Genomic DNA, 25624 nt, shown 5'->3' on the forward strand with positions numbered 1-25624 from the left:
ACATTTATTAAGGGACGGTTGACACCAGAATTGCATAAAAACACACTCCACGTTCTTGTCTGATTCCTGTGCTTTCTCCTGCAGTGCAATTTGGCAGCCCATGAACTGCAAATTGTACCAAACCACACAAAACGTAGTGCATGTACTACTGTGTTTGTGATCTGCGGTTGGGGTGCTGTTAGTGCCCGTTCACACTTGTGTGCTCTGCGATGTCGCATGCGATTCGCACCATACTGCAGTGCAAATCACATGCAATGTCCTTGCAATGTGATTTCAGCCATATAGATAGTATGGCTGATATCGCATCGCATTCGGACCAAACTTGCACAAGACCCCTTTTTTGGTCGGCACCAGAGTCGAATCGCATTGGTCGCATGTCCGAACTGTCAGTTCACAGTGCGATATGTGAGCTGAAATGGGGGTGTCATTAACAATGTATTAACACTCCCAGCAGTTCGCATATACTGCTTTGCGAGTTGGGTGCGATGCGGAAACTCGCAGTGGATTCGCAGGGTTCCCGCATTGCACAAGTGTGAACCGAGCCTTGACAATGTATTGGCACTTGCAGTAAATTGCAAAGGCAGTGTGCACAGAACGCACTTTTCCCACACCACCTTCTCTGTGAGCTGACCCTTAAGCCTCGTACACACGATCAGATTTTCGACTTTTGTCCAAAGGGCGTTGGCCAGGAACTTGTCTTGCATACAAACAGCACACAATTGTCGGCCAACAAACACGAATGTAGTGACGTATTAGACGTACTATAAGACTACAAAGAGGAAGTTCAATTGTCATGCGCCACCCTTTGGGCTCCTTCTACTAATTTTGAAGTTAGTAGAATTTTGGTAAGTGTTGATTCACCCTTTTCATTTTGCACTTTTCAGTTCGTTTCTGAATGGCCGTTTGTCAACCAGACATGTTGCAGAATCAGAGCCGATAGCGTGTTATTTGTTATTGGCCTTGGAGTTATTGCTTTGACCCAAGTCCAGTCCAGGAACAGGAGGAGGAGGATTTCTTGGACCAAATATTGGTTGTTTTATTAATCGTAAGCCAATTATGTCATATGCCTTTGCTGCGGGAGCTCCAGGAGAATAATCCGGATGATTTTCGGAATTATCTCCCACAGATAGACCCCTGCTTTCACCAACTCTTGGCATTGTTGACCCCCTATTTTAAGAAGCAGGACACATGCATGAGGCTTTTATTTTATTTTTTGGTTGAATAATGATTTGATTTGGTATATGTTCTATATTTTTGGATGCATAGAATGCACTTTCTGGTTAAGTTCTATAATGCACAATCAAAAAAATTGTGGAGAATAATACTTGGCTATGTGTTTTACTTCAAATGACAGTTTGGCAGTAGGCAGTTACATTTTTTAAAATACAATATAAAATTAACAAGGGACACCAACATAGTTGTATCCTTGATCTTAAAAACTACGGGATAATGGTGTCCTGGTAACTTGCCCAAAAAAAAAAAAAAAAAACAATCATAATAATATTATTCTTGCTATCACTAGGAAAAAAAAGCCTTTGAAAATACGTTTGGCAGAACTCCATCAGTATCACCAGCAAAGCAGCTTCATTCTTATCCCTTTAAAGAAGAAGAGAATTGTGCGCTGCATTTCTAGATTTCATAATTTGCCATGTCACGAATGTGAATTCTCCACTATGAATGCTAGTTTACAAGACTGACCACTTCTGGCTCGTCCTTGCTTCCCAGCATGCGTGTTTGTACTTTGGACTTTTGTCCGACGGACTTGTGTACAACACGCTCGGAAAATCCGACATCAGACCGTTGTCCGCGTAAAATCCGACAACAATTGTCCGTAAAAACGGTCGGATTTTCCTCCAACAGCCTGCCATCACACAATTCTCGTCGGAAAATCCGATCGTGTGTACGAGGCTTAAGTCCCAATCGAGTGCGTCTTAACACATTGCAGTAAACATCTTTCGGGGAGAGCATGATTATTAGCCACTTCAGCCCTGGAAGAATTTACCCCCTTCCTGACCAGAGCACTTTTTGCGATTCGGCACTGCGTAGTTTTATTTGACAATTGCACGCGACGTGGCTCCCAAACAAAATTGATGTCAATTATTTTCCCACAAATAGAGCTTTCTTTTGGTGGTATTTGATCACCTCTGTGGTTTTTATTTTTTGTGCTATAAACAAAAAAATAGCGACAGTTTTGAAAAAAATGCATTATTTTTTACTTTTTGCTATAATAAATATCCCCCAAAAAATATTTAAAAAAACAGTTTTTTCCCTCCGTTTAGGTCGATACGTATTCTTCTACATATTTTTGGTAAAAAAAATCGCAATAAGCGTTTATTGATTGGTTTGCACAAAAGTTATAGCGTCTACAAAATAGGGGATAGTTTTATGGCATTTTTATTGATATTCTTTTATTCTTTACTAATAATGGCGGCGATCAGCGATTTTTATCGTGACTGCGACATTATGGCGGACACATCGGATAATTTTGACACATTTTTGGTACCATTGGCTTTAATACAGCGATCAATGCTAAAAAATTGCATTGATTACTGTAAAAATGTCACTGCCAGTGAAGGGGTTAACCACTAGGTGGCACTGTAGGGGTTAAGTGTGTCCTAGGGAGTGATTCTAACTGTGGAGGGGAGGGGCTGTGTGTGACACGTCACTGATCAGCGATCCCAATTACAGGGAGCTGTGATCAGTGTCCTGTCTCTAGGCAGAACGGGGAGATGCTTGTTTACATTAGCATGTCCACGTTCATCCTCACCATGAAACAATCGCGGGTATCCCCACGGACATCGGGTCCGCGGGACCCGCGATCACAGTCATGGAGCTCCCGGCAGGCGCTCGTTGAGCCACCTCCCAAAGGGCAACGTACGGGTAAGTTAATCTGCCTGTACGTGCTCTTCTGCCGCAGTATATCTGCGTGAGGCGGTCGGGAAGCGGTTAAGATTGGCACTTATTTTCTCTGATGGAGAAAAGACTGTTATATGTGGCAAATAGCTGCAAACTGCAAAGGAGAATCAAAGATGAATGTTTATACATACATTTGAAAATCGAATTGAATTTTACATCGAACTCTGGTCGAATTCTAACTGTAAACATATTTCTGAAATCAAAGACTGTGTGTGTTATTAGAGCACCATTTCGAAACAATGCTGTTTTTGTTAAGCCAAAGGTGATTTAAAGAGTCATTGTAATCATTTGATGATGATTTTTCTTTTTTTTGTTCACTTTGCCACATTTCAATCTAAAAAAAAGAAAGTTTTCGATTTGACTGATTCAAAATGTATCGATTCATAGAAAATTAAAAAAAGACATAAAACTAATTCCAAATGTAAATTCCGAATATGAATTGAATTAACCAACTGAATTTAACAAAAACGAAATAACTAGATTAACAAATCGAAACTAAACTAAACAATTTTTTTCGTCATGCACATGTCTAGATTTGATATTTCCATGTATATATTTTTATGGTTTTAGACATATTCACATATATTGCTACATATTTTTTTATTTATTAATTACATGTTTTAATATGGCCATAATCTATCTTGATTCACCTGCCCATTTAATTTATAATGCTGCACAAATGTATCAGTGTACTTGGCCTATGAGGAAACATGGTCAGGTATTGTTGTGTATAAATATATATAGCAGTGTCTCCTTAACCTGTGCCCCTGATGACATCAGGATTGACGAAACTAGTGGGGCCGAAAAAGGAGGTGCATGTGGGAGGTACAGCTTATAACTGTCTGGAGAGGATGGCACAGTGTGTCTCTGTAAGTGGTAAGAGTTTGCATTGCACCAGCCCCTGAAAGATAGTTTCTTATAATTACATGTTGTTTTAAAACACATGAGTGTAACTTTTATCTTTTTAATAAAGCTGTTGGATTTTATAGAGAGTACTATGGTGTCCTTTTATCTGTTTTGAGTTCATCATCATACTTGGAGATCTCTTCATCGAGTGAGCTCAATTTGTCTATGCAATTAGCCCTGTACTGGCTTAAAAGGGGACATGTTCTACATAACCTTTTGACAGTGCTTTTGTACCCACTGAAGGTGATTTTGTACCCACTGAGGAAAGTGGTGGTCACAATGTTTTGGCACCATTGTATGTTTATGACTTTACATATTGCACAAGATATTCGAAGATTCAATTTATGGATGCTGTCATTAGTTTTCAATATATTGCTTTCAAGCTTTTGATTTTCTATGTTCACATTTGGTGATTTGTTTTATGTTTTTGATTTTAATACTAATGTGATACACAGTTAGTTGATTTATTAAAATTAGTTGTACATGTTTGTACATGTTTATGTATTACTTCAGTATGTATGGTTGCAATTGGTAATATACAGTAGGTGCATGGATACTGTATATGATTTGAAACTTTAGATAGGATTGATTTCTTTTAATTTAGTGCGGCATATTTTATAAATACACATTTTGTTGAGACCTGTTTTGGGACAAGGTTTATACTGGTGGTGAGCCATATCTTGGCTTTTGAACCAAGTGTGTAGACTATTTTGTTTATGCTGACATATAAGCTATTTTATTTTGCCTGTTTAAGGGAATAATGACAGTTTTGCTCTTACCAACACAGCTGGCTGGTGATCTGGACTTTCCCAAATATCACAGTGTATACAGTATATACAGTATATATACATCATAATCTATACATTATACACTATATTGTCAAAAGTATTGTGACTCCTGCCTTTACACGCACATGAACTTTAATGGCATCTCAGTCTTAGTCTGTAGTGTTTAATATTGAGTTGGCCCACCCTTTGCAGCTATATTAACTCTTCTGGGAAGGCTGTCCACAGGGAATGTTTGACCATTCTTCCAGAAGCGCATTTGTGAGGTCTGGCACTGATGTTGGATGAGAAGGACTGGCTCGCAGTCCCCACTCTAATAATTCACCCCAAAGGTGTTCTATGGGTTTGAAGTCAGGACTCTGTGAAGTCCAGTCAAGTTACTCCACCCCAGACTTGCTCATCCATATCTTTATGGACCTTGCGTTGTGCACTGGTGCGCAGTCATGTTGGAAAATAAGGCCGAGTCTGCTGACAAAGATGTGTGTCTGCTGTGTGACAAAGAAAGATTGACCAGTACCTTGTTTGCAATGTGACCAATAGGGGCATGAAGTGGTTTCCCTGCGCTCTAGAATACCACTGGAGATGAAAATGTTGGGCACGAGGCTGTATCCACAAGCCTAGTTTCAAATCCTAATATTTTTGCTGTCATCCCCGCAAACGGTTAATTTTCTGTCAAGCCTACCAGGGGTGCTATTTTTTCGCTCTGTAGTTGCATGGGTGAATGCAGATTACAGTGAAAAAAAGAAATGACAGAGTGCTTCCACAGCCAGTGAACTCAAAAGACGGTGACAACACTTGCTACTGCCATGAGTAAGACTGTTGTTAATTAGTTAGATACTATAATTGCTAAAACAGTAATTATGCATCTGCCAAGGTAAAAAAACCAGGATTGCAAGAAACATACTTACTAAGCATAAGAAACAAGGTGGCGTGGGACTTCCAGACATTAAACTATATCATAAAGCAGTACTATTAGACCCGATGGTGGCATGGTTTGATACCACTTCCAGCAAAAGATGGGTAACCCTAAAAAAAAATCCTTCTTAAAGGTGGAGACTTACCTTCTCTCTTAATAGCTTCAACAATTATGCAAAATATATTACTTCCAGAGACAATGACAATAAGGGCCTCAGTGGAGGCCTGGTCCTCAACCTTTAATATGGTTCCTCCAATCGAAGGCTTACAATCTCTAGTCATCGTATTATTAGCATAGGAATATTTAATCTCTGCAAGAAAATGGGTAAGCTTAGGCTATACCACTGTATCCGATTTCCAACCCACGCGTGATGCAGCACTTACTTATCAATTACTCCAGAGTAAGAGCCTACACTGTAGATTAACGACTACCGCAACAGAAGTTTGGCTGTGGGGAATGCCTCCACCCAGGGCCAGCACCAGCATAAGACGACTTAGGCAGCAGCCTTAGGTTGCCAGCATGGGGGGAAGTCTGAATCTCTAACCACTTGCTGGTGATTCCATACTAGCCAATTGTCCCGCTAGGCATCCCGCCTCAACAGTGTACTGAGCCGTGTCCTGGGAATGCGTGCCACCACACACATTACCCTACATGACAGGCGGCACACTATGTAGCCCAAGACCCCCACACAGGCTTGCAGCACAGGCATTTCAGTGTAGCGTACTGCATCAGAAGGAGTACTGGAGAGCCACCTGGGACCTCCCTACAAAATGCACCTTCGCCTATGTAGACAAAAATCCACCTATAATTTGATGTTGGTTTTGGCAGATTTCAAGCGGGATATATCGGGTGGGTTCAGGCTATTGTCTGAATATGTCTGAGCTCACCCCTTGAGTATAGTACACTGATCCCCACTCGCCCTCCTCTACATTTCATCCAAGGCGCTTGTGGGTGACATCATGTGGGGTGGGCAAGAGAGAAAGGATGGTGGTGATCAGCGCAACAGAAAGGAATCTGTCACAGGAGCTTCTCTGTGCCCCTCTGCATGAGAAAACCGCTTCTGTTCCTTCCTGACCCAACTGCAGTGTGCCCTCCTGACCCCCAGTTCTTTGCCTTCCTGATCCCCCTGTACCATGCCCTTCTGACCCCCTTGCTCCTTTCTGACCTGACTGTATTAAGCCCTCCTGACCCCCAACACTGTACCCTTCTGGCTTCTTAGTACTGTGCCCTCCTGACCCTCCAGTACTGTGCCTTCCTGACCCCCCTGTACCTTACCCTCTTGATCCAACTGTAGTATGCCCTCTTGACCCCTCTGTACACTGTCTTGATGACCCCTGAAGCCCTGTTTTCTGCCCTGCTGACCCCTTTCCTCCACCCTGCTGACCCCCAATCCTCTGCCCTACTTACCCCCTGTTCTCTGCCTTGCTGACCCCTTTCCTGTGCCCTGCTAACTCTTGTCCTGCTCACCCTTGTCCTATGCCCTACTGATCCCTGTACATTGCTCTTCATACTACTGACCTTCTCTTCATACTACTTACCTCTGTACACTGTCCTATATTCAACTGACCTCTGCACACTGTCCTTCATCCCACTGGCGTCTCTACTCTGCCCTACATCCTACTGACCTGTGTACACTGTAATACATCCTACTGAACTTTGTACACTGTCCTACAAACTAATGACCTCTGTACACTGCTCTACATACTTCTGACCCCTGTACAATGCACTATATTCTACTGACTGCTGTACTCTGCACTACATCTTACTGACCTCCGTACACTGCCCAACATACTACAGACCTCTGCACACTGTCCTAAATACTACTGACCTCTGTACTCTGCCCTACATCCTACTGACCTCTGTACAGTGTCCTACATCCTAGTGACCTCTGTACACTGCTCTACCTACTACTGATCTCTGTACACTGCCCCACATACTACTGACTTCTGTACACTGTCCTACATACTACTGACCTCTGTACACTGCACTACATCTTACTGACCTCTGTACACTGCCCAACATACTATTGACCTCTGCACACTGCCCTTAATACGACTTACCTTTGTACGACTTACCTTTGTACACTGCCCTACATCCTACTGACCTCTGTACACTGTCCTACATCCTACTGATCTCTGCACACTGTCCTATATCCTACTGACCTCTGTACACTGTTCTGAGTACTACTGACCTCTGTACATTGCCCTACATACTACTGACCTCTGTACACTGCCCTTCATACTACTGACCTCTGTACACTGCCCTACATACTACTGACCTCTGTACACTGCACTGTATCCTACTGACCTCTGTACACTGCCCTGCTTACCACTGACCACTGTTCACTGAACTACCAAGTCAAGTCAAGTCAAGCTCTATTGTCGTTCTACTACACGTGAGAACACGGTAGAATGAAATGTCGTATATCACAGGGCCACAGTGCTACATACAAATTAAACATAATTATAAATATACAAAGAATAAAACACGGTGAAGAACTTAACCAATTCAATACAGGGCACTTTTCCCCCTTCCTGCCCAAGCCAATTTTCAGCTTTCAGCTCTGTCGCTATTTAAATTACACTTGTGCAGTCATGCTACGCTGTACCCAAACAAAATCTTTATAATTTTCTTCCCACAAATAGAGCTTTCTTTTGGTGGTATTTGATCACCTCTTCGGTTTTTATTTTTTGCTAAACAAATAAAAAAAAGACCGAAAATTTTGAAAAAAATATATCTTTTCTTCGTTTTTACTGATTTTTTTTATTCTAAATGATCAAATCGATAAATTTTTGATTCAGTCGAAATGAAAATGTTATATTGTTTTCAATTCAAATGCAGCAAAGTGAACAAACAAAAGAAAAATCTTCATCAAATGACTCTTTAAATTACCTTTGGCTTAACAAAACAGCATTATTTCGAAATGGTACGCCAATAACACACACGGTCTTTGATTTCAGCAATATGTGTAGTGAGAATTTGACTGGAGTTCAATGTGAAATTTGATTTGAATTTCAGTCCGAATTTCCGAAATTCGGACAAATTTCGTTACGTTATTCAGAGAATTCGGTAAAATTTGTTTGTATTGTAATTCGGGTATTTGGATATATCCGAATCTCTAATTAACTAAAAATGTGTCTGAATATTAATATGTAACGAAACTGCACATGTCTACTATACACTGGCCTACCCACTACTGACCTCTGTACACTGCCCTACATATTACTGATCACTCTACACTGCCCTACATACTACTGACCTGTCTATGCTGCCCTACCTATTACTGACCCCTGGACACTGCCCTACGTACAATTTACACTGGCCAGAACTTTGAGCATACAGCCAGGCTAGCAATGAGGTCAGCTAGGCTGAAAATAGTTAATCAAGTCAACCTGCAATTCCAGTTATTCTGCCTTCATGATAGACTCCAACATCAGGCTTATGGAAATCAAGTGATCTAGTAAAAAAATTGTGACCAAAAGGGAATTCTGAGTCTCTCGCTGTAGATCTCCACATCTCAAAGGTTGCCTACCTCTGCTCTGGAGAAATCTTAGGGTTTCACGGAACCCTCATTGAAAAACATTGCTCTGGCTTGCTGCAGTGCCACCTAGTGTTCACTACAGTAAGTTTCATCAATCTGCTTTCAAAAGCGCATTAAGACTCCTTTCACACCGAATTGCTGGTCGTTTTTTCTGTGCTTTAACTGCGTTTTAGCAGTGCTTTTTCGAGCACCAGCGGGCCGTTTTTTTTAAGGTCATGTATGTGACCCGTTTTGTGGTGCTTTCAAATCGCTTTTAAGGCGCTTTGGAAGCACTGCCTATTCATTTCAATGGGCAGGGGCATTTTTGTATCGCTTTTTATAGCGCCCCCAAACCCGCCTCAAAGATGCTGCTTGCAGAACTTTTTTATCGCCCCCTGCAAGCGCACCACCCCAGTGTGAAAACACACATTGAAGTGAATGGGAGGCAGTTGTCAGGCACTTTACAGGGGCTATTTCTAGTGCCAAAACGCCTGAAAACTGTCTCAGCGTGAAAGGGGTCTTAAACAAATCTACAGAGAAAGTTATTTGGATCATTATGAACCAAAATATGATTAAGGTTTAAAAATCAAGATGTTGTGGTGGCTTCAGCACCTAATTAAAATGTGTTGCTGTTTTATGATGCTTTTAAAATGGTGTCAGCAGGATCAGTTGCTAGTCCTCATCTAATGCATCAGAATCAGTTACACTTGTGTTTTGATTAGCCATCTTCTCTTCATTCTCATTCTCTTAAGGAACCATCCTTATCTTGGCCTATGTATAGTAAGTTCGTAGGGGCTTTTATTTAGTAGATACATAATGTAACTGCTATGTTCTTCTAGGACTTTTGTATCATATTTGTATACTTTCATGTTAAGCAGTCAATGACGCTTTTGTAATATTGTATTATTTAGCTTGCATGTGTTGCTGGTTTCCCTGAATTTTTTTTTACTAGGACAGGTTGAATGACCCATAGTTCCCCTTAACTGATTTGTCACAGGCAGAAAAGGCAGTCACTTAAGCAACGAGCTGGTGATTATATGCTGTCAATAGGCATATTCCGGTATTGGAACTTGGCAATGTAGGGATCTTCTCTACTTTGTTTTTTGTTTCAGAATTTTGACAATTTGTACATTTGATTACAGACCAATAGGGCTAGGAGTTTTATGCCCGAAGTCAGTAGTCTTAGAAAATCTTTCAAATTATGTTGAATATCCATGAAGTTTGTGTTTAATAGAAATTAAAAAAAAGTATCTCTAGAAGCTTTTTGGTCAAAATATATTTGAAGGTATCTAATTTACCATTGTTCAGTTTGAACGTTTCTGTTAATTATATTTTACTTCTGCTGTTTATGTGAGGATCTAATTAGGCCAATGCCTTTTGATTGTGTTTATACCAGGTGGACTGCTTACCAGTGGTAATAAAGGTGACACCAAAATGTATTCAATTTCTATTTTTTAATAGGGGTTTGATATACTTTGGATGTGGCACAGGGGTTTTGATATACATTTGGATGTGGCACGTGAGTGGCTTATAAATTACAGTGGTAATAAAGGTTTTAATTGATAAGTCCCTTTGAGATGCTGTATCAGTGTCTTGCTTTTTTTTTTTGGAGCGACAAGTCTTAGTATAGTTATTCACTTCACGTATTCAGTTATTGCAGTCTGCTATAGAATTTGTATCTTGAAAAAACAGGAATTGTCTTTGGGTCACAATATCATTGTATAATCCACTGTATTCTAATGAATAAATTTGTTAAGGTAAGGCTTTCTATTAATTAAAATGCACAACAGCAGAATAGACTTCCATCCATACAAAGTCTAAGTAGGTATCTTCCATATCTACTATATGGCTGCCATGGCTATGATGATCTTGTATATTTTTTGTGGCTAGTTAGCAGGGCAGAAATATTTTATTTTGGCCCTCAGTAAACTTCCAAAATGCAATAGAAAAATCATTTTGAGTATTATGGGCATTTTGATGCTATGGAAATAATAACATTTATGAAAGGAAGATGTGGCCTTTGTTATTTCCACATTAGTTTTTTTTAATGGTTCTGAAAATGTCATATGGCTTATTGGATAGTTTATGCCATTTTGATCTGTCCTAGCAGCTTATTACTCAAAAATATATCAGAAAAGCCACAAACTACAATAAACCATTTGCATATTCATGACTTTGGTTTATTATTTAAAATACTTATGTCCTCGGATGGCATTTATATGATGTAGAAAAATTCTGCAACTGGGAAATATTCAGCTGAGCATTCCAATCTTTGTCAGAGTTGTCAATTGTAATCTCCTTGGTGAAATATGCACACTAATCAGCAGCTAACTTGAACATCTGGTGGGTTAACATAATTATTAATGAGTTGATTTAATGTAATGTATTGTTTTATTACATTCCATACTGCGGCATTTCAGTTCATTTATGTGACATGCTTATTACTACACACATGCTCTTGACTACTTTACCGCTTTCTTTATAATTTTTCCCTGTTGGTTTTGTCTGCTTATTTTTTTACACTCCCTCTAGTTTGTAATCTCATTGTTTTTAGATTGTAACCTATCACAGACAAGGCTTTCTGTATCTAAAGTGTAAAATCATTATGTAAACCCATGTTATGGCATAAAAATAGTTTCTAGCGCTCTAGCCCAAATTTAATTTAATTTTGAAATGTGGGTAAGAATTACCCATGTTTCCAACCTGAAGCCCACAGGCCATTTGTGGCCCAAGACAAAATGTCTGATGAGAACCTTGAGAATTCATTGAGAATTGCAACTACATCCATTGAACCAGATATTGATGCGTTAGATTATCAAAAACATTGTCAATTATCGCATTAGTTTTCTGTTACCTTCTTTACTTTTAAAATACTTTTACTTTTTATAATAAAAACAAAAAAAAAAAAAGTTTTATTACTCGGTGACCATTAACTTGTGATCTGTCTGACTTTTTCTGCTCATTAGCTATCCCTATTGTTAGTGTATTATATGTGTGGCCCGAGACAATTCCCCTTCTTTCAATGTGGCCCAGGAAGGTTAAAAGGTTGGACACCCTGAATTAGAACCTCTGTAAGGTTTGTATTTCTATTTATGTCCTGGGTGGAGCGATTTCCCCTTTTTTCCTGTCTCTATAACTACACAGGAATATGAGACCATTGGGAGCCACAAATCTATGTATTCACTGCAATTCTGATACTCTTTTTAGTATTAAAACAAAATGCTTTTTATGTTTTCCTGTTTAGTGTGCGAAGTGCTGGTTCTGATTAGAAAAAAACACATTACTATTAATACATTTCCCAAAGGGGAATACATATGTTGCTTAAATTGTGCAGCATAATTATAATACTAATTATAATAATGACAAGATAAGTACTCTCAAGTACTAAGGAACTTCCAAATTCTAGCATGCTGGGATCTGTAATTCTAATAAAATAATTTTAAAGTGTATGTTACCCCAACAGTTCATAATACTGATATGTGTCTGTTGTACCATGTACTCGTATTAAAATTCCTGTTCTCTTGCAATGCTTCCTTTGTGTGACATCTCTGATGATCCTGTCAGTTGCTATGCTCCCATAGTGTTCCTATGGGAAAGTTTGACCATTCTTTCAGAAGCGCATTTGTGAGGTCAGGCACTGATGTTGGACGTGAAAGCCTGGCTCACAGTCTCCACTCTAATTCATCCCAAAGGTATTCTATCAGGTCGAGGTCAGGACTCAGTGCAGGCCAGTCAAGTTCCTCCACCCCAAACTCGCTCATCCATGTTTTTATGGACCTTGCTTTGTGCACTGGTCCAAATCATTTGGTGGAGGGGGGATTATGGTGCAGGGTTGTTTTTCAGGGGTTGGGCTTGGCCCCTTAGTTTCATTGAAGGGAACTCTTAAGGCGTCAGCATACCAAGACATTTTGAACAATTTCATGCTCCTAACTTTGTGAGAACAGTTTGGGTATGGCCCATTCCCATTCCAACATGACTGCACACCAGTGCACAAAGCAAGGTCCATAAAGAAATGGATGAGTGAGTTTGGGGTGGAGGAACTTGACCTTTGGGATGAATTAGAGCGGAGGCTGTGAGCCAGGCCCTCTCGTCAACATCAGTGCCTGACCTCACAAATGTGCTTCTGAAAGAATGGTTAAACATTCTCATAGACACACTCCTAAACCTTGTGGATAGCCTTTCCAGAAGAGTTGAAGCTGTTATAGCTGCAAAGGGTGGGCCAGCTCAATATTGACTCATTAAGGCAAGTCTAATGCCTTTCCTAAAGCTCATTAAGGCAAGTCTAATGCCCATACTAAAGCTATAGGAGCATTTGTTAAGCGTTAGAAATTTAGTCAAGTGTGAACAAGCCCTTAAGCCCCGTACACACAATCGGACTTTCCAACAACAAAACCGTGGAATTTTGTTCAAAGGGTGTTGGCTCAAACTTGTCTTGCATACACACAACAATTACGAACGTAGTGATGTACTAGACGTACTACGTGTTTTTTCAGCTCTTTAGCGCCACCCTTTGGGTTCCTTCTGCTAATTTCATGTTAGTAGAAGTTTGGTGAGTGTTGTTTCGCACTTTTCTTTTTGCGTTTTTCATTTCGTGTTTTTTAGTTCGTTTCTGAATGGCCGTTTGTCAACCAGCCATGTTGCGGAATCGGAGGAGATAACATGTTATTTATTATTGGCCTTGGAGTTATTGCTTTGACATTATTTTTTTGGTTGAATAATGATTTGATTTGGTATATTTTCTATATTTTTGGATGCATAGAATGCACTTTTTGGTTAAGTTCTAATGGCAGATAGCATGTCTAATTTCTTTTTTTTTTTTTAATGCACAATAAAAAAATTGTGGAGAATAATACTTGGCTATGTGTTTTACTTCAAATGACAGTTTGGGAGTAGGCAGTTACATTTTAAAAAATACAATGTAAGGGACACCAACATAGTTGTATCTTTGATCTTAAAAACTACGAGATAATGGTGTTGTGGTAAATTACCCAAAAAAAAAAGCAAAATAACATTATTCTTGATATCACTAGAAAAAAAAGCCTTTGAAAATTAGTTTTCAATAACTCCATCAGTATCACCAGCAAAGCAGCTTCATTATTTTCCCATTGAAGAAGAAGAGAATTGTGCGCTGCATTTCGAGATTTCATAATTTGCTACGTCGCAAATGTTAATTCTCAATTACGAATGCTAGTTTACAAGACTGACTGCTTCTGGTTCGTCCTTGCTTCCAAGCATGTGTGTTTGTACTTTGGACTTTTGTCCGACGACTTGTGTACACACGTTCGGAAAATCCGACAACACACATTTGTCAGCGGAAAATTTGAGAACCTGCTAGCCAACATTTGTTGGCAGAAAGTCCGACAACAATTGTCCAATGGAGCGTACACACGGTCGGATTTACCGCCAACAGCCTGTCATTGAACATTTCCCGTCAGAAAGTCTGATTGTGTGTACGGGCCTTTAAGCAAATTAAGGCAAGTCTAAAGCCCATACTAAAGCTATAGGAGCATTTGCTAAGCGTTAGAAATTTAGTCAAGTGTGAACAAGCCCTTAGAAACAGCTAAAAAGATCATAGGTGTTGTGCCACAAGTCAATCAGCCATAGCTCAAGGAACCCCAAGCAAATCTCTGTAGGAATCTTAGGGTTCCACTGAACTCTGTTTGAGAATGGTTGATCTAGGCACAAGAATGTCCCTTTTACCGAGGTACACAATAACTAGTGTCTATGTTAACTGGTAACCTATTTTTGTGGACAAGAGTTGTTTCAAATTGATATAAAATATGTTTATTCTAGCTAAAACAACATTCTCTAATATACAGTATGCTCCAGTTATGTGATGTTCATATATAATGCCTATTACTCTAAAAGAGCCAGTTAAAATATTATGCAATTGGTGAAAAAACTGAAGCATTTAGAACACCAGACTTAAATTTATGAAATCATTTTCTACGACAATATTCACACATCACCTTTTTCATTCTTCCTTCCTTTACAGAAGAGATTGACTCTATAATTTATGAATGCATTTTTCTTTGATAATAATGTGCCCTTTGCTGTATAGCATCAGTTTTGCCAGTCTATTCCAGATGTTCGTTTGAGATTATGGTCTCATTTTACATGAACTACAATAAAAATAAATTACTTTGGTGCATCATGAAGAAAAGTCTGCTCCTTTTATTTTACTGATTGCGTATAAGCGGATTAAACGGATACTTTATTTTCAGACCCTTTTTAATATGGGTATTTTGGTTTATAGGGATTCTAATGTTTTACAATGAGGAAGGTAAAATCTTGTGACTGTTTTTATCAAGTTTTCAAATATGCCCGGACTTCTGCAGTATCATTGATCACAGCGTGAATTGTTATGTACCTCCCAAATAATGTACATGCACACTGCTCCACCACTAACCGTGAGAACTAAAGGATGAATAAGCCCTGCTAACCTTTCTTTTCATTCACCATTAGAGCAGTTAACAATCCTCATTCATGGACCTATACATGTGTCTGATCACATGGTCCCTATTATTGCAGAGCATAAAAAGTCCTACAGTATAAACATGTATAAAATATGTATTAAATGAAAATAACTCAGGCTAGGTTGGCAATGATCTTTGGTGGCTCTTGACTGTCCACAATGTGGAGAAAAAAAATAAAGCAGCATTTTTCAACGTTACGTTTTGTAGAGGGTGTGTGTTTACTATGAAACTAAAATTATTTTTTTTTCTTTTTACATGTTCATCAATACATTAGCAGCACTATACGTTAAACCACAAAAACATGGCCAGTATTAAAACTAGATAAGGAAGGAGCAAATTGGCTTCATCTCAGCTAAGGGCTGTTTTTTTTTTTTTTTTTTTAAATATTGCTATAGCGCTATTCTTCCTGGGGACTCAAAGCACTTTATCTGCTGTTGGGGCAGATGGTGAAGAAGCTGTCTCGGGTGCACTTAGTAGATAATTATACTAGGCAACCAAAAAAATTAAACACAACTGTACAGACTACAATGGATAATAAGTTGTAAATGAATAAACAAAACAAAATAATAGATCAAAATACCTCAGTGGCTATGTCATCCATTTAACCACTTCATTACTAGACACTTTACTGCCCAGGCCAGTTTTCAGATTTCAGCGATGTCCCACTTTGAATTACAACTGCCTTGTTATGCAACACTGTACCCATATGAAATGTTTATTATTTTTTTTAACACAAGTAGAGTTTTCTTTTGGTGGTATTTAATCATCACTGGGTTTTTAACTTTTTTACTAAATAAATGAAAAAAAAAGCTTTTTTATTTTTATTTTATATTTTTACTAAATAAACAAAAAAATGTATGTCTGGTATAAAAGTTTGCAAATAAATATTTTTTCTTTATAAACTATAGGCCAAAATGTATTCTGCTATATTTCTTTGGTGAAAATAACCCAAATCAGTGTATATTATTTAGTCTGAAGGAAAGTTAAGAGGCCCCAAACTATGGTATATATATATATATATATATATATATATATATATATATATATATATATATGTGTGTGTGTGTGTATATATATATATATATATATGTATATATATATATATGTATGTATGTATATATGTATATATATATGTATATATATATATATGTATGTATGTATATATGTATATATATATGTATATATATATATATATATATATATATATATATATATATATATATATGAAAATTTACCAATCCTGATGTACTAAAGGCCTATCTCATTTCTTGAGGCCCAAAAATGGCAGAACAGTACAAATATCCTCCAACAATATCCTTAGGAAATGTAAAAAAAAATATTTTTTCACATTTTTTTATTTTTTACATACTGTCGACAGTGCAGTACAGGGTCATTGTATAACTGGTGTTATAAAAAGAAAAAAATGCAATATATTTTTTTTTCTTTACATTTTTTTTCTTTGTTTACATTTTTTTTTTACATACTGTAACCAGAGAAATATAGTGTTGCCATAGTAACACTATACTACTCTGGGAGGTAATCAGGATTTTTTTTTAACACACTATGATTGCTTATAGCACTGAATGTCACTGTTATAAGCAAGTATTTTTACGGAATGAAATAGATTCACTAAGTGTGTGTGTTGTTGTGATTAGCTGTGATTGGCCACAGCTACTCACATGGTACAGATCGGCTGTGGTTGGCCCTGTCTGTACCATGTGATCACTGTGATCAATCACAGAAATCACAATAAATGGCATGAATCTAAGCTATTCATTATTTACAATTGTCAAGTGATCTGCTGTGATTGGTCAAAGAGGTTACATGGTACTGGCAGCGGCCCAGTACACTGTCCTCCGCTGTGTCCACTGGACAGATCTCACCAGACTGTAGCCCATTCTGGAAAGGATGTTATAGGGCATCCACCCAGAACAATAGGGCTCCCGCTCAGGTGTCATTTTACAACGGCCCAGGCCGGGAGCAGTGAAAGCCTTTTTTTTTTCAAAAAGTATATAAAAGCTAGAATGGTATAACAAATCCTATTAAAACCAAGCCCATCATCCTTCTAACAAATCCCATTAAAACCAAGCCCACTTCCCTCCCTAGGAACAATCATATTCTTTAGATAGTGCTGCCAATTCAAGGATGAAAATCATCCAAGAGTAAGGATTTAAAATGCATAAGAAAAGGGGACTTAGCACCCTCAAAAACATACAGTGCATAAACCAGTATATTGTATATTAAGCCAGGCTATCGACCCCCCAACACCATTGGGTAAGTGTTATTATATAATCAACACACTTATATGGCTCAACTGGTCATCTCTCAAATAAGTTACTCTCCCATGAAATCCACTTCGTCCTTGTTTAACATGTCAGCTTTGTCCAATAATCAAACATTTATATTATTTAAAGGATTCAGCAAGTGTGAGAGAAAGGTCTTGTACTGTATATGTCAATGTCTATTTTGAGAAAATGAGTACTCATATCCCAACTGAGCTAAAGTCTGACATATTAGAAAGAAAGGCAAAAACCTTTCCTCATTATCAGGGTCTTTATCTTCTGTTGGGGAAGATGGCCAGGCAGTCATCTTGGGCATACTCAGTAGAACATCATACTAGGGCCAGTTTTAGAAGACAATTAACCTTTGCCTAAACCTAGCCAAATACAGTTCAAATCTAGGCCAGTTCAGCAGGAACCGGTTGAGATTCAAACCATGTACAGGCAGGTTGGATGTACCCAAGTTGTCTGATTTTACATGCCATTATGACACCTATTTTAGCTGCTAGCAATAATCACTGTGTTCTTCCGGCTGGGACGGCTTCCCCCGCCCCCCTGCTGGGAGAACACAATGGGACGGATTCCTCCATCAACACTGTCTGTATTGATGGTGGAATTGAGCAATTTATAAAATCACTCAATCTATGGCCAGCTTTAGTCCTTATGTGTTCCTTGAATGACACCAATAACACTGAAAGATTGTATAGTCTGTTTTAGTCTCAAAGTATATCTAAACTCAAAAATAATGGATTATACAGTATGTTTAACAGTTTTTAAAGTAAGTACTTTCCAGTGGCAAGGGAAAACACTGCTCTCAATTTCTGCAATTTCTGTGTCAAATAAAGTAGTGTGCACAGCAGCAGGTTGCAGCCTAGGAGGGGTGAAAAGCCTAAATATAAGATAAAGCATGTCTCAGGGAAACTTCCTTTAGGGCATAGCAAGTTGTACTTAGATAAGCCTAAAGCACACTGAGGAGATGGATAAGATGAAATATCATTTTAGGTATATTTCCAGATACATCTTGAAGCTAAAATCCACATTTTTAGAAAGTGCTGCATATCAACAAACAACATTACATCCAAGTTAGAGGATTTTCAGTGAGCAGAACAGAACCAGACCCTGTAGCAGGTAATTGTGAATTAGGAATGAGAAAACTATTCTAGTTATTCTATTCTAGTTAGCTAGTGAGGTCAAAGTAATGGCTTACACAATTTTTTGTTTAAGCAGTTAAAAAAATAGTATTATTAGTACTGTTAGTCCTTATTTATCAGTATAACATAATTAAACATAAAACCGGTTAAATAATGTTAGGGCTAAAATATGATTTCAGTGTTATGATTTACATGAGACAGATTATTGTTGAAGCATTGAAGTTAGCAACAGATGAGAACTATTATTTATTTAAGTTTATGTTTCCAGTTTAGTAAACATAATTTGCTTCATTTTAATTGATTTCTTGATGAAAAAGCAATTGCAGAGGGACTGTGAAGGCTGATTGCTTCTTAATTTTAACCACTTCAGCCCCAGAAGGATTTACCCCCTTCCTGACCAGAGCATTTTTTGCAAAAAACGTTGCACCCAAACAAAATTGACATCCTTTTTTTCCCACAGATAAAGCTTTCTTTGGATGGTATTTTATCACCTCTGCGGTTTTTAGTTTTTGCGCTATAAACAAAAAAAGAGCGTCAATTTTTTAAAAAAAAGCAATATTTATAACTTTTTGCTATAATAAATATCAAAAAAATATATAAAAAAAATAATTTCTTCATTAGTTTAGACCAATATGTATTCTTCTAAAAAAAATCGCAATAAGTGTATATTGATTGGTTTGCGCAAAAGTTATAGCTTCTACAAAATAGGGGATAGATTTATTTTATATATATATATATATATATATATATATATATATATATATATATATATAATTATATATATTATATTTTTATTATAATTTTATTAGTAATGGGGGTGATCTGCGTGACTGCGACATTGCGGCGGACAGATCAGACACTTTTGACACTATTTTGGGAGCAGTGACATTTAAACAGCGATCAGTGCTATAAAAATGCACTGATTACAGTGTAAATGTCACTGGCAGAGAAGGGGTTAAACACTAGGGGGCGATCAAGGGGTTAAATGTGTTCCCTCAGTGTGTTCTAACTGTAGGGGGATGGGCTCACTAGAACACGACAGAGATCACTGCTCCTGATCACTGGGAGCAGTAGATCTCTGTCATGTTGCTAGGCAGAACAGGGAAATGTCTTGTTTACATAGGCATCCCCCCATTTTGCCTCTCCGTGTCACGATCGCCGGCCACCGGCGGATATCGAGTCCGCAGGACCAGCTGGCATGCAGCCCGCGATTTAAAGGGGACATACAGGTATGCCCATTTGCGCAGCCGTGCCATTGTGCCGACGTATATCGTCGTGCGCTGGACGGCAAGTGGTTAAAGCTGACCGCACAGATGAAATACATATATGGGGGCTATTTTACATGCCAAAGGAATAGCATTTCTATCCAACCAGTCTTGAAATGAATGCAGCCTGTACAGCCAGGTTGGTGACCTTGGCTTCTTTGTTACTTGCTTTCTCAAATGTGTCAATAAATAGTAGAATTTGATATATCCGTATATGTATACCGGGTTCTTTCTTCTTTCTTCTTTATTGTTATTAACCACTTCAGCTCTCATAACCCTTAGGGACTAGAGCAATTTTTACATTTTTGCTATGGGCCTGTTTGTTCAGCAATAATATTGTCATAGTTAAAGCAGATTTCCACCCAAAAATTGAAGCACCGCTTATCTGACTCCTCCCCCCTCCGGTGCCGCATCTGGCACCTTTCCAGGGGGAGCGGGTACCTGTTTTTGACAGGTACCTGTCCCCACTTCCGAGAGATCTCGCCGCGGCGAGATCACTCAAAGGTTCAGCCCCCCTCCTCCCACCGCCAGGCCACTCAGAAAGCACAGCACGCTTCGCGCATGCACAGTAGGGGACCGACTGTGGAGCCGCATGGCTTCACTGCTGGTTTCCCTACAGACATTGACAGTGGCAGCACCTGAGAGCCAGTGCAAACATTGGCTGGGGTGATGACATTGCTGGATTCCAGGACAGGTAAGTGTCCTTATATTAAAAGTCAGCAGCTACAGTATGTGTAGCTGCTGACTTTAAAGTTTTTGCTGGGGGGGGGACTCTGCTTTAAGGTAAAATGAAAATGCGCTCAGTTGTATGAAGAATGTGTGTACAGGCAGCAATTAAGAGTGATACATGTAGGTCTCACATATATAATAAATATGACTCTAGGGTCAATATAAACTTTTAAATAATCATTACACCAAATGATTTCCCAGATAGGAGGCAATTGTGCTGCAAGTTTAACTTGCTGAGCTATTGCTAGACTTGCCAGGCTTCACAATTTTGTTGCACAGATATAGCAAATCCACATTACATGACTCCAGATCAACTTTCTTTGCAAACATTCTGCAAGTCTGCTGCAAGTTCTTGTTCACTTATGTTGTGCAATAGTCATCCCACCACAGGGGTCACTGTGGCTGAATTTTCATTCTGTAGACTTGCAGAGCTTTTGATGTTGACTTATCACTGCAACTTTGCTCTTGCGAGAGACTTGCCATGCAAATTTGCTACAAATTGGAAAAGTGTCAACTAGCTCTGTAAGTGTACAACTTGTCAGTGAAAATGTGCAGCAAGTTAACAGACTTACAATTCAACATTGCCACAAATTTGTGGCAAGCTATTCCTGTTATCTGGGTTAGACTCCTTTTTTAAGAAGGTGATCTATTAATGCACGTAGCCCCTGAGGACATCTAACTGGATGAAACTTGTAGGGTGGAGCTTAATGCATTGATATCACACACTGCTGCCTCTGGATTGGAGCAACTGCGCTCAAGTGAGTGTTTTTCAGCTAGATTTTCCAATTGGTTTTATTTGATGTAAATGTGTTTTTTTTACTAAATTCTACTGCACTGTGCATCTGCTCCCCTTGCCCTTGTCTTACATTTGACCGGTGAAGAGCACAACCATGGTATGTGCAGGATTGAGTCCCTGGGTATGGTCAGGCAAATTTGTCATTGGATTGGGGCAGCTGCCTCCTGTGGAGTTCCTGAAGCATGATTCCAGTCTTGTAGCGGTTCAGGTTGAGATATAAATATTGATTTCATAAAACAATTACATCCCTAATGAGTGTGTAATTCATTCATTTGGTGATGGGATACATGTCAGAAGATTTTCCTTGGCAAGATCTGTCTCTCACACACTGCTGAAGGCATCTTTATTGAAAGATTAAAATCCAAAAACAGTCATATCTGAAGCATAGAAAACAGGGAAGAACACTAACACGTTTCACATCACAAACAGATGCTTAGTCATAAAATTGGTGGAAGGAATATTGTGTCTTCTTGACAGGTAGAGATAGGTAAACACAGCAATAAAAAGTGATGGTGCAGCATGGTGCCTGTGCCCCGGACAACGTCATGTGTGACAAAACTTGTAGGGCAGAGCTGCGTGCTGATGGCATCACGTTCCCGCATTCCCAGAAGTGCGGGTGTTCTGTTTGTATACTGCCAGAGGGGATTTTTCATGTATGGCGCTACATTTATTCTTTTGATGCAATTTAAAATTTTGAATAAATCAAGTGAGAGGATTTATGCATATTCCTGTGGGATGATGTTTTGCGGAGAACCACCATAAAACCTCTTACCCCCTGGGGAGACCTATAACCTGGTTGTTCCCTTTTGAACCTTTATGAGCTTTTTTTAAGTAGAGGGTCATTTGCAGCTGGTAAGCATGCCCTTCTTTCATAAGAGGTGGCGGTTTTACACACGGATGTTTTTAGCTATTGGTGATGGACATTCACTATGCTGATATAATTTTGTAAGCACTTAAAGCGGTTGTAACCTTAAAAAAAAAATCCTGTTCCTTTAAAGCATGAATAAAAGCACAGTACTTGTGCTGTGTAATTTGTCTCTTTGTATAATCTAAAATACCTGGTTGATCCTGCCTGGTGCTGCCCTCCCCTGTAAACTGACCACGTTTATAATGGCTGCTGATCTCCTGATACCGTGGTCAGTTTACATGCCTCCATCATCCCACTGTCTCTCCTCTCTCCCCCTCTCCCTCCACCCCCACCCTGCCTGTCAGCTAGTGACAGTACTGATCTGCTCCCCACCCCTCCCCTCCCCTCCTGCTGCTAAAATAACTGTGTCTTATTCCTATAATCCACTGTGTTACATTCAATTATGTGCCCCATTGTATGTGCTTTTTAAAAAATATTCCGCTTTATACCTTATTTTATAGAGGTGCTCGGCATCACGTGACCACCCGCTGATCTCCTCCTCTCCTCCCCTCCTCCCAGCTGACGTCAGCGGGAGATTCTCAGCCCTTCCCACTCTAGTTATCAGATTGGGAGAGGAGAGTGGCAGGCAGTCATGCGAGCGCAGAGCAGCGCTATGAAATAAGGTATAAAGTGGCATATACATAGGTACAAACAGCACCTACACTGGGGCACATCATTTAATGTAACACAGGGGATTGTAGGAATAGACACAGTGGCTTTACAACCACTTCAAGAAGAAGATTCTTCACTCACGCTTACTTATATGCATTTATGCTTTTATTTATTTATTTATTTATTTTTGATTCATATATGCTGTATATTATTTCACTCATTTGATTGTGTGCATTTATTTTGTTTACTAATTTTGTTAGCACAGCTCAATATGTTGTGATTTCGGAATTACTGTGTTGAATATCTTACGGTAGAGTTGCTGTTTCATACATTCTTACATATTTTGTTTATGCACAAGTGCGGTTTCATTTTAATTTTTCAATTTTAACTTGGTTTATTTCAGGTAGAGATGGGTAACTAGATATAACAATGTAGGTCTGATTTGGACTCGATTTTTTTTCCATGATCAGCCATTTGTTTGTTATAATGGGTTGGGCCATTTGATTAGATGCGTGATTTGTGCTGCAAAGTATGTGTATGGATCAGGTTTAGCTAAGTTCCCTTAATTTCTACAGAAAAAGTAGGTCTTGATGAATTCACTGAAACTTCATTTTCCAACCTAAACTAAGCAAAAGATCCAACTTTTACCTGTTATAGTCAGTCAAAGGTAGCTGTCCTCCTTGTCCTTGGCCTGTGCTTGGACAGTGACTGAGCCACAGAAGGCTATCCCTCTGCTCTCTCCTTCTTACAGCATGTTTTGTTTTACTACGTCTGTATGTAGCATACCAGATTGCTTCCCTCTCTATTCCTAAGTGCTGCTGTCAAGGCAATTACAGGAGGCTTAAATCAAATCAAATTCATGTGCCTACACTAATTGTCTTTAAAAATACAATTTTTCATACTTTTTAATGAATACATTACTGCACTAATATCTACAAAGAATTCAGATTTAATGGATTTATAATTTTAATGAAAAAAAGTCTGTCTCCTTGAACTGCAGCTGTTTTGTACACGTTCATGTGTCAGGTGTGTTTGTAATATTGTGTACACATCTATTTATTGTCAGGAAACAATTAATTCAGGACACAGAAAATAAGCCGTATGTGTAATGTGACCTTTTGATGCAGGCATTTGGATGGTGAAGCTGACCTTTCTTTAACTTGTTGTGATTGTTTTTTGTTTTGACAGATGCTATGCTTCTCGTTGCTGACAGATTGGAGGGGCCATTCAATATTGAGTCAGTTATGGATCCCATCGATGCAAAGATATCTGAAGCCATCACGATCCTGCAAGAAAACAGTGTGCAGGTGTCAGGAAAGGTAATCAGCATCTTCCATAATAATTAATGTGATAAATCAGTGCCCATTATGATAGAGCAGGTTATCAATTTTCCAGGAATGTTTGACAAGAAGACATTTTTCACCAGAGAGCTTCTGAGCTTCTTGATTTAATCATTAGCCAAATAATGCCACAACGCATTTAGAAAACAACGTTGTTTTTTTTTTGTTTGTTTCTTTTCTTTTTACAGCATACCAAAGCTTTAATGCAATGATGATGATATGTTATTGCAATCTTTAGCATTTGTTTGATTATTACTTTGTTAACTACAACATTTTTGTACTGTATATTTGTTCTCAGCACTTGGCAAACATTGTAGTGAGTACAAAACCTTCATAGAGGCTAAAGCCTAGTACACACTGCTAGTTTTTTTTCATTTAACCCAGTGGGCTAAATGGAAAAAAAAGTGACAGCTCAGGTCTGATGTTAGTACAGCGATTTCCCCTGCTGTTCTATTGTGTTCTGACAGGGGGACAGCCCCCCTATCAGAACACTCTGGTCAGCGCTCTCAGCCATTGGCTGAGAGCACTGACCAAGAGCTGGTCAGCAGACCTTTTTCGGTCATGCTTCTGTCGGGCTGGCTGCAGTATACACGGGCCAAATGTCGGCCGACATTCGGCCCATGTGTATGGGACTTAAACTAACCCAAAAGCAAATATAGTGTAGTGCTACCCTCAATATACGTAAACAATCAATAGTATGCTTAACACATCTAATAATACAAAATAAGTGTCACAAAAATAAATAATACAAATCTAACACTCTGTAGTGACTGCAAGCACCAGTGGAAACAACTGTGATCACTCCCAAATCTTCTTTGCACATATAACACCAGATGAAAATAGTCCACCATGTGATATTTCCAATTTTCTAACATCTGACCTCCTATCATGGGATGAAGTCAAAGAGCCCTTTTTTACCCCCAAAAGGGCTGATGATCATACATGGAATCAATCTCTCGAACCCTCCTTGCTTGATCTCATATGCAGCTCAAGTCTAAAATCACATATACTGTATAAGTAAGAAAG

General features: G+C 38.8%; 1 protein-coding gene and 1 long non-coding RNA gene across 2 annotated transcripts in view; one reads left to right on the forward strand and one right to left on the reverse strand.

The window, feature by feature from the left end:
- The window catches only part of GPC6 (glypican 6), a 1118958-nt gene that overhangs the window by 926433 nt on the left and 166901 nt on the right, over positions 1-25624 (forward strand). Inside the window, exon 5 of the mRNA XM_073614370.1 lies at positions 24447-24577. Coding sequence (XP_073470471.1) covers positions 24447-24577 — 131 coding nt within the window. The remainder of the gene's footprint in view (positions 1-24446; positions 24578-25624) is intronic.
- The window catches only part of LOC141127669 (uncharacterized), a 212925-nt gene continuing 211746 nt past the window's right edge, over positions 24446-25624 (reverse strand). The window contains exon 2 of the long non-coding RNA XR_012241577.1: positions 24446-24544. This is a non-coding gene — a long non-coding RNA (uncharacterized lncRNA). The remainder of the gene's footprint in view (positions 24545-25624) is intronic.

Source organism: Aquarana catesbeiana, linkage group LG02, assembly GCF_042186555.1.
Source record: "Aquarana catesbeiana isolate 2022-GZ linkage group LG02, ASM4218655v1, whole genome shotgun sequence".
NCBI lineage: Eukaryota > Metazoa > Chordata > Amphibia > Anura > Ranidae > Aquarana > Aquarana catesbeiana.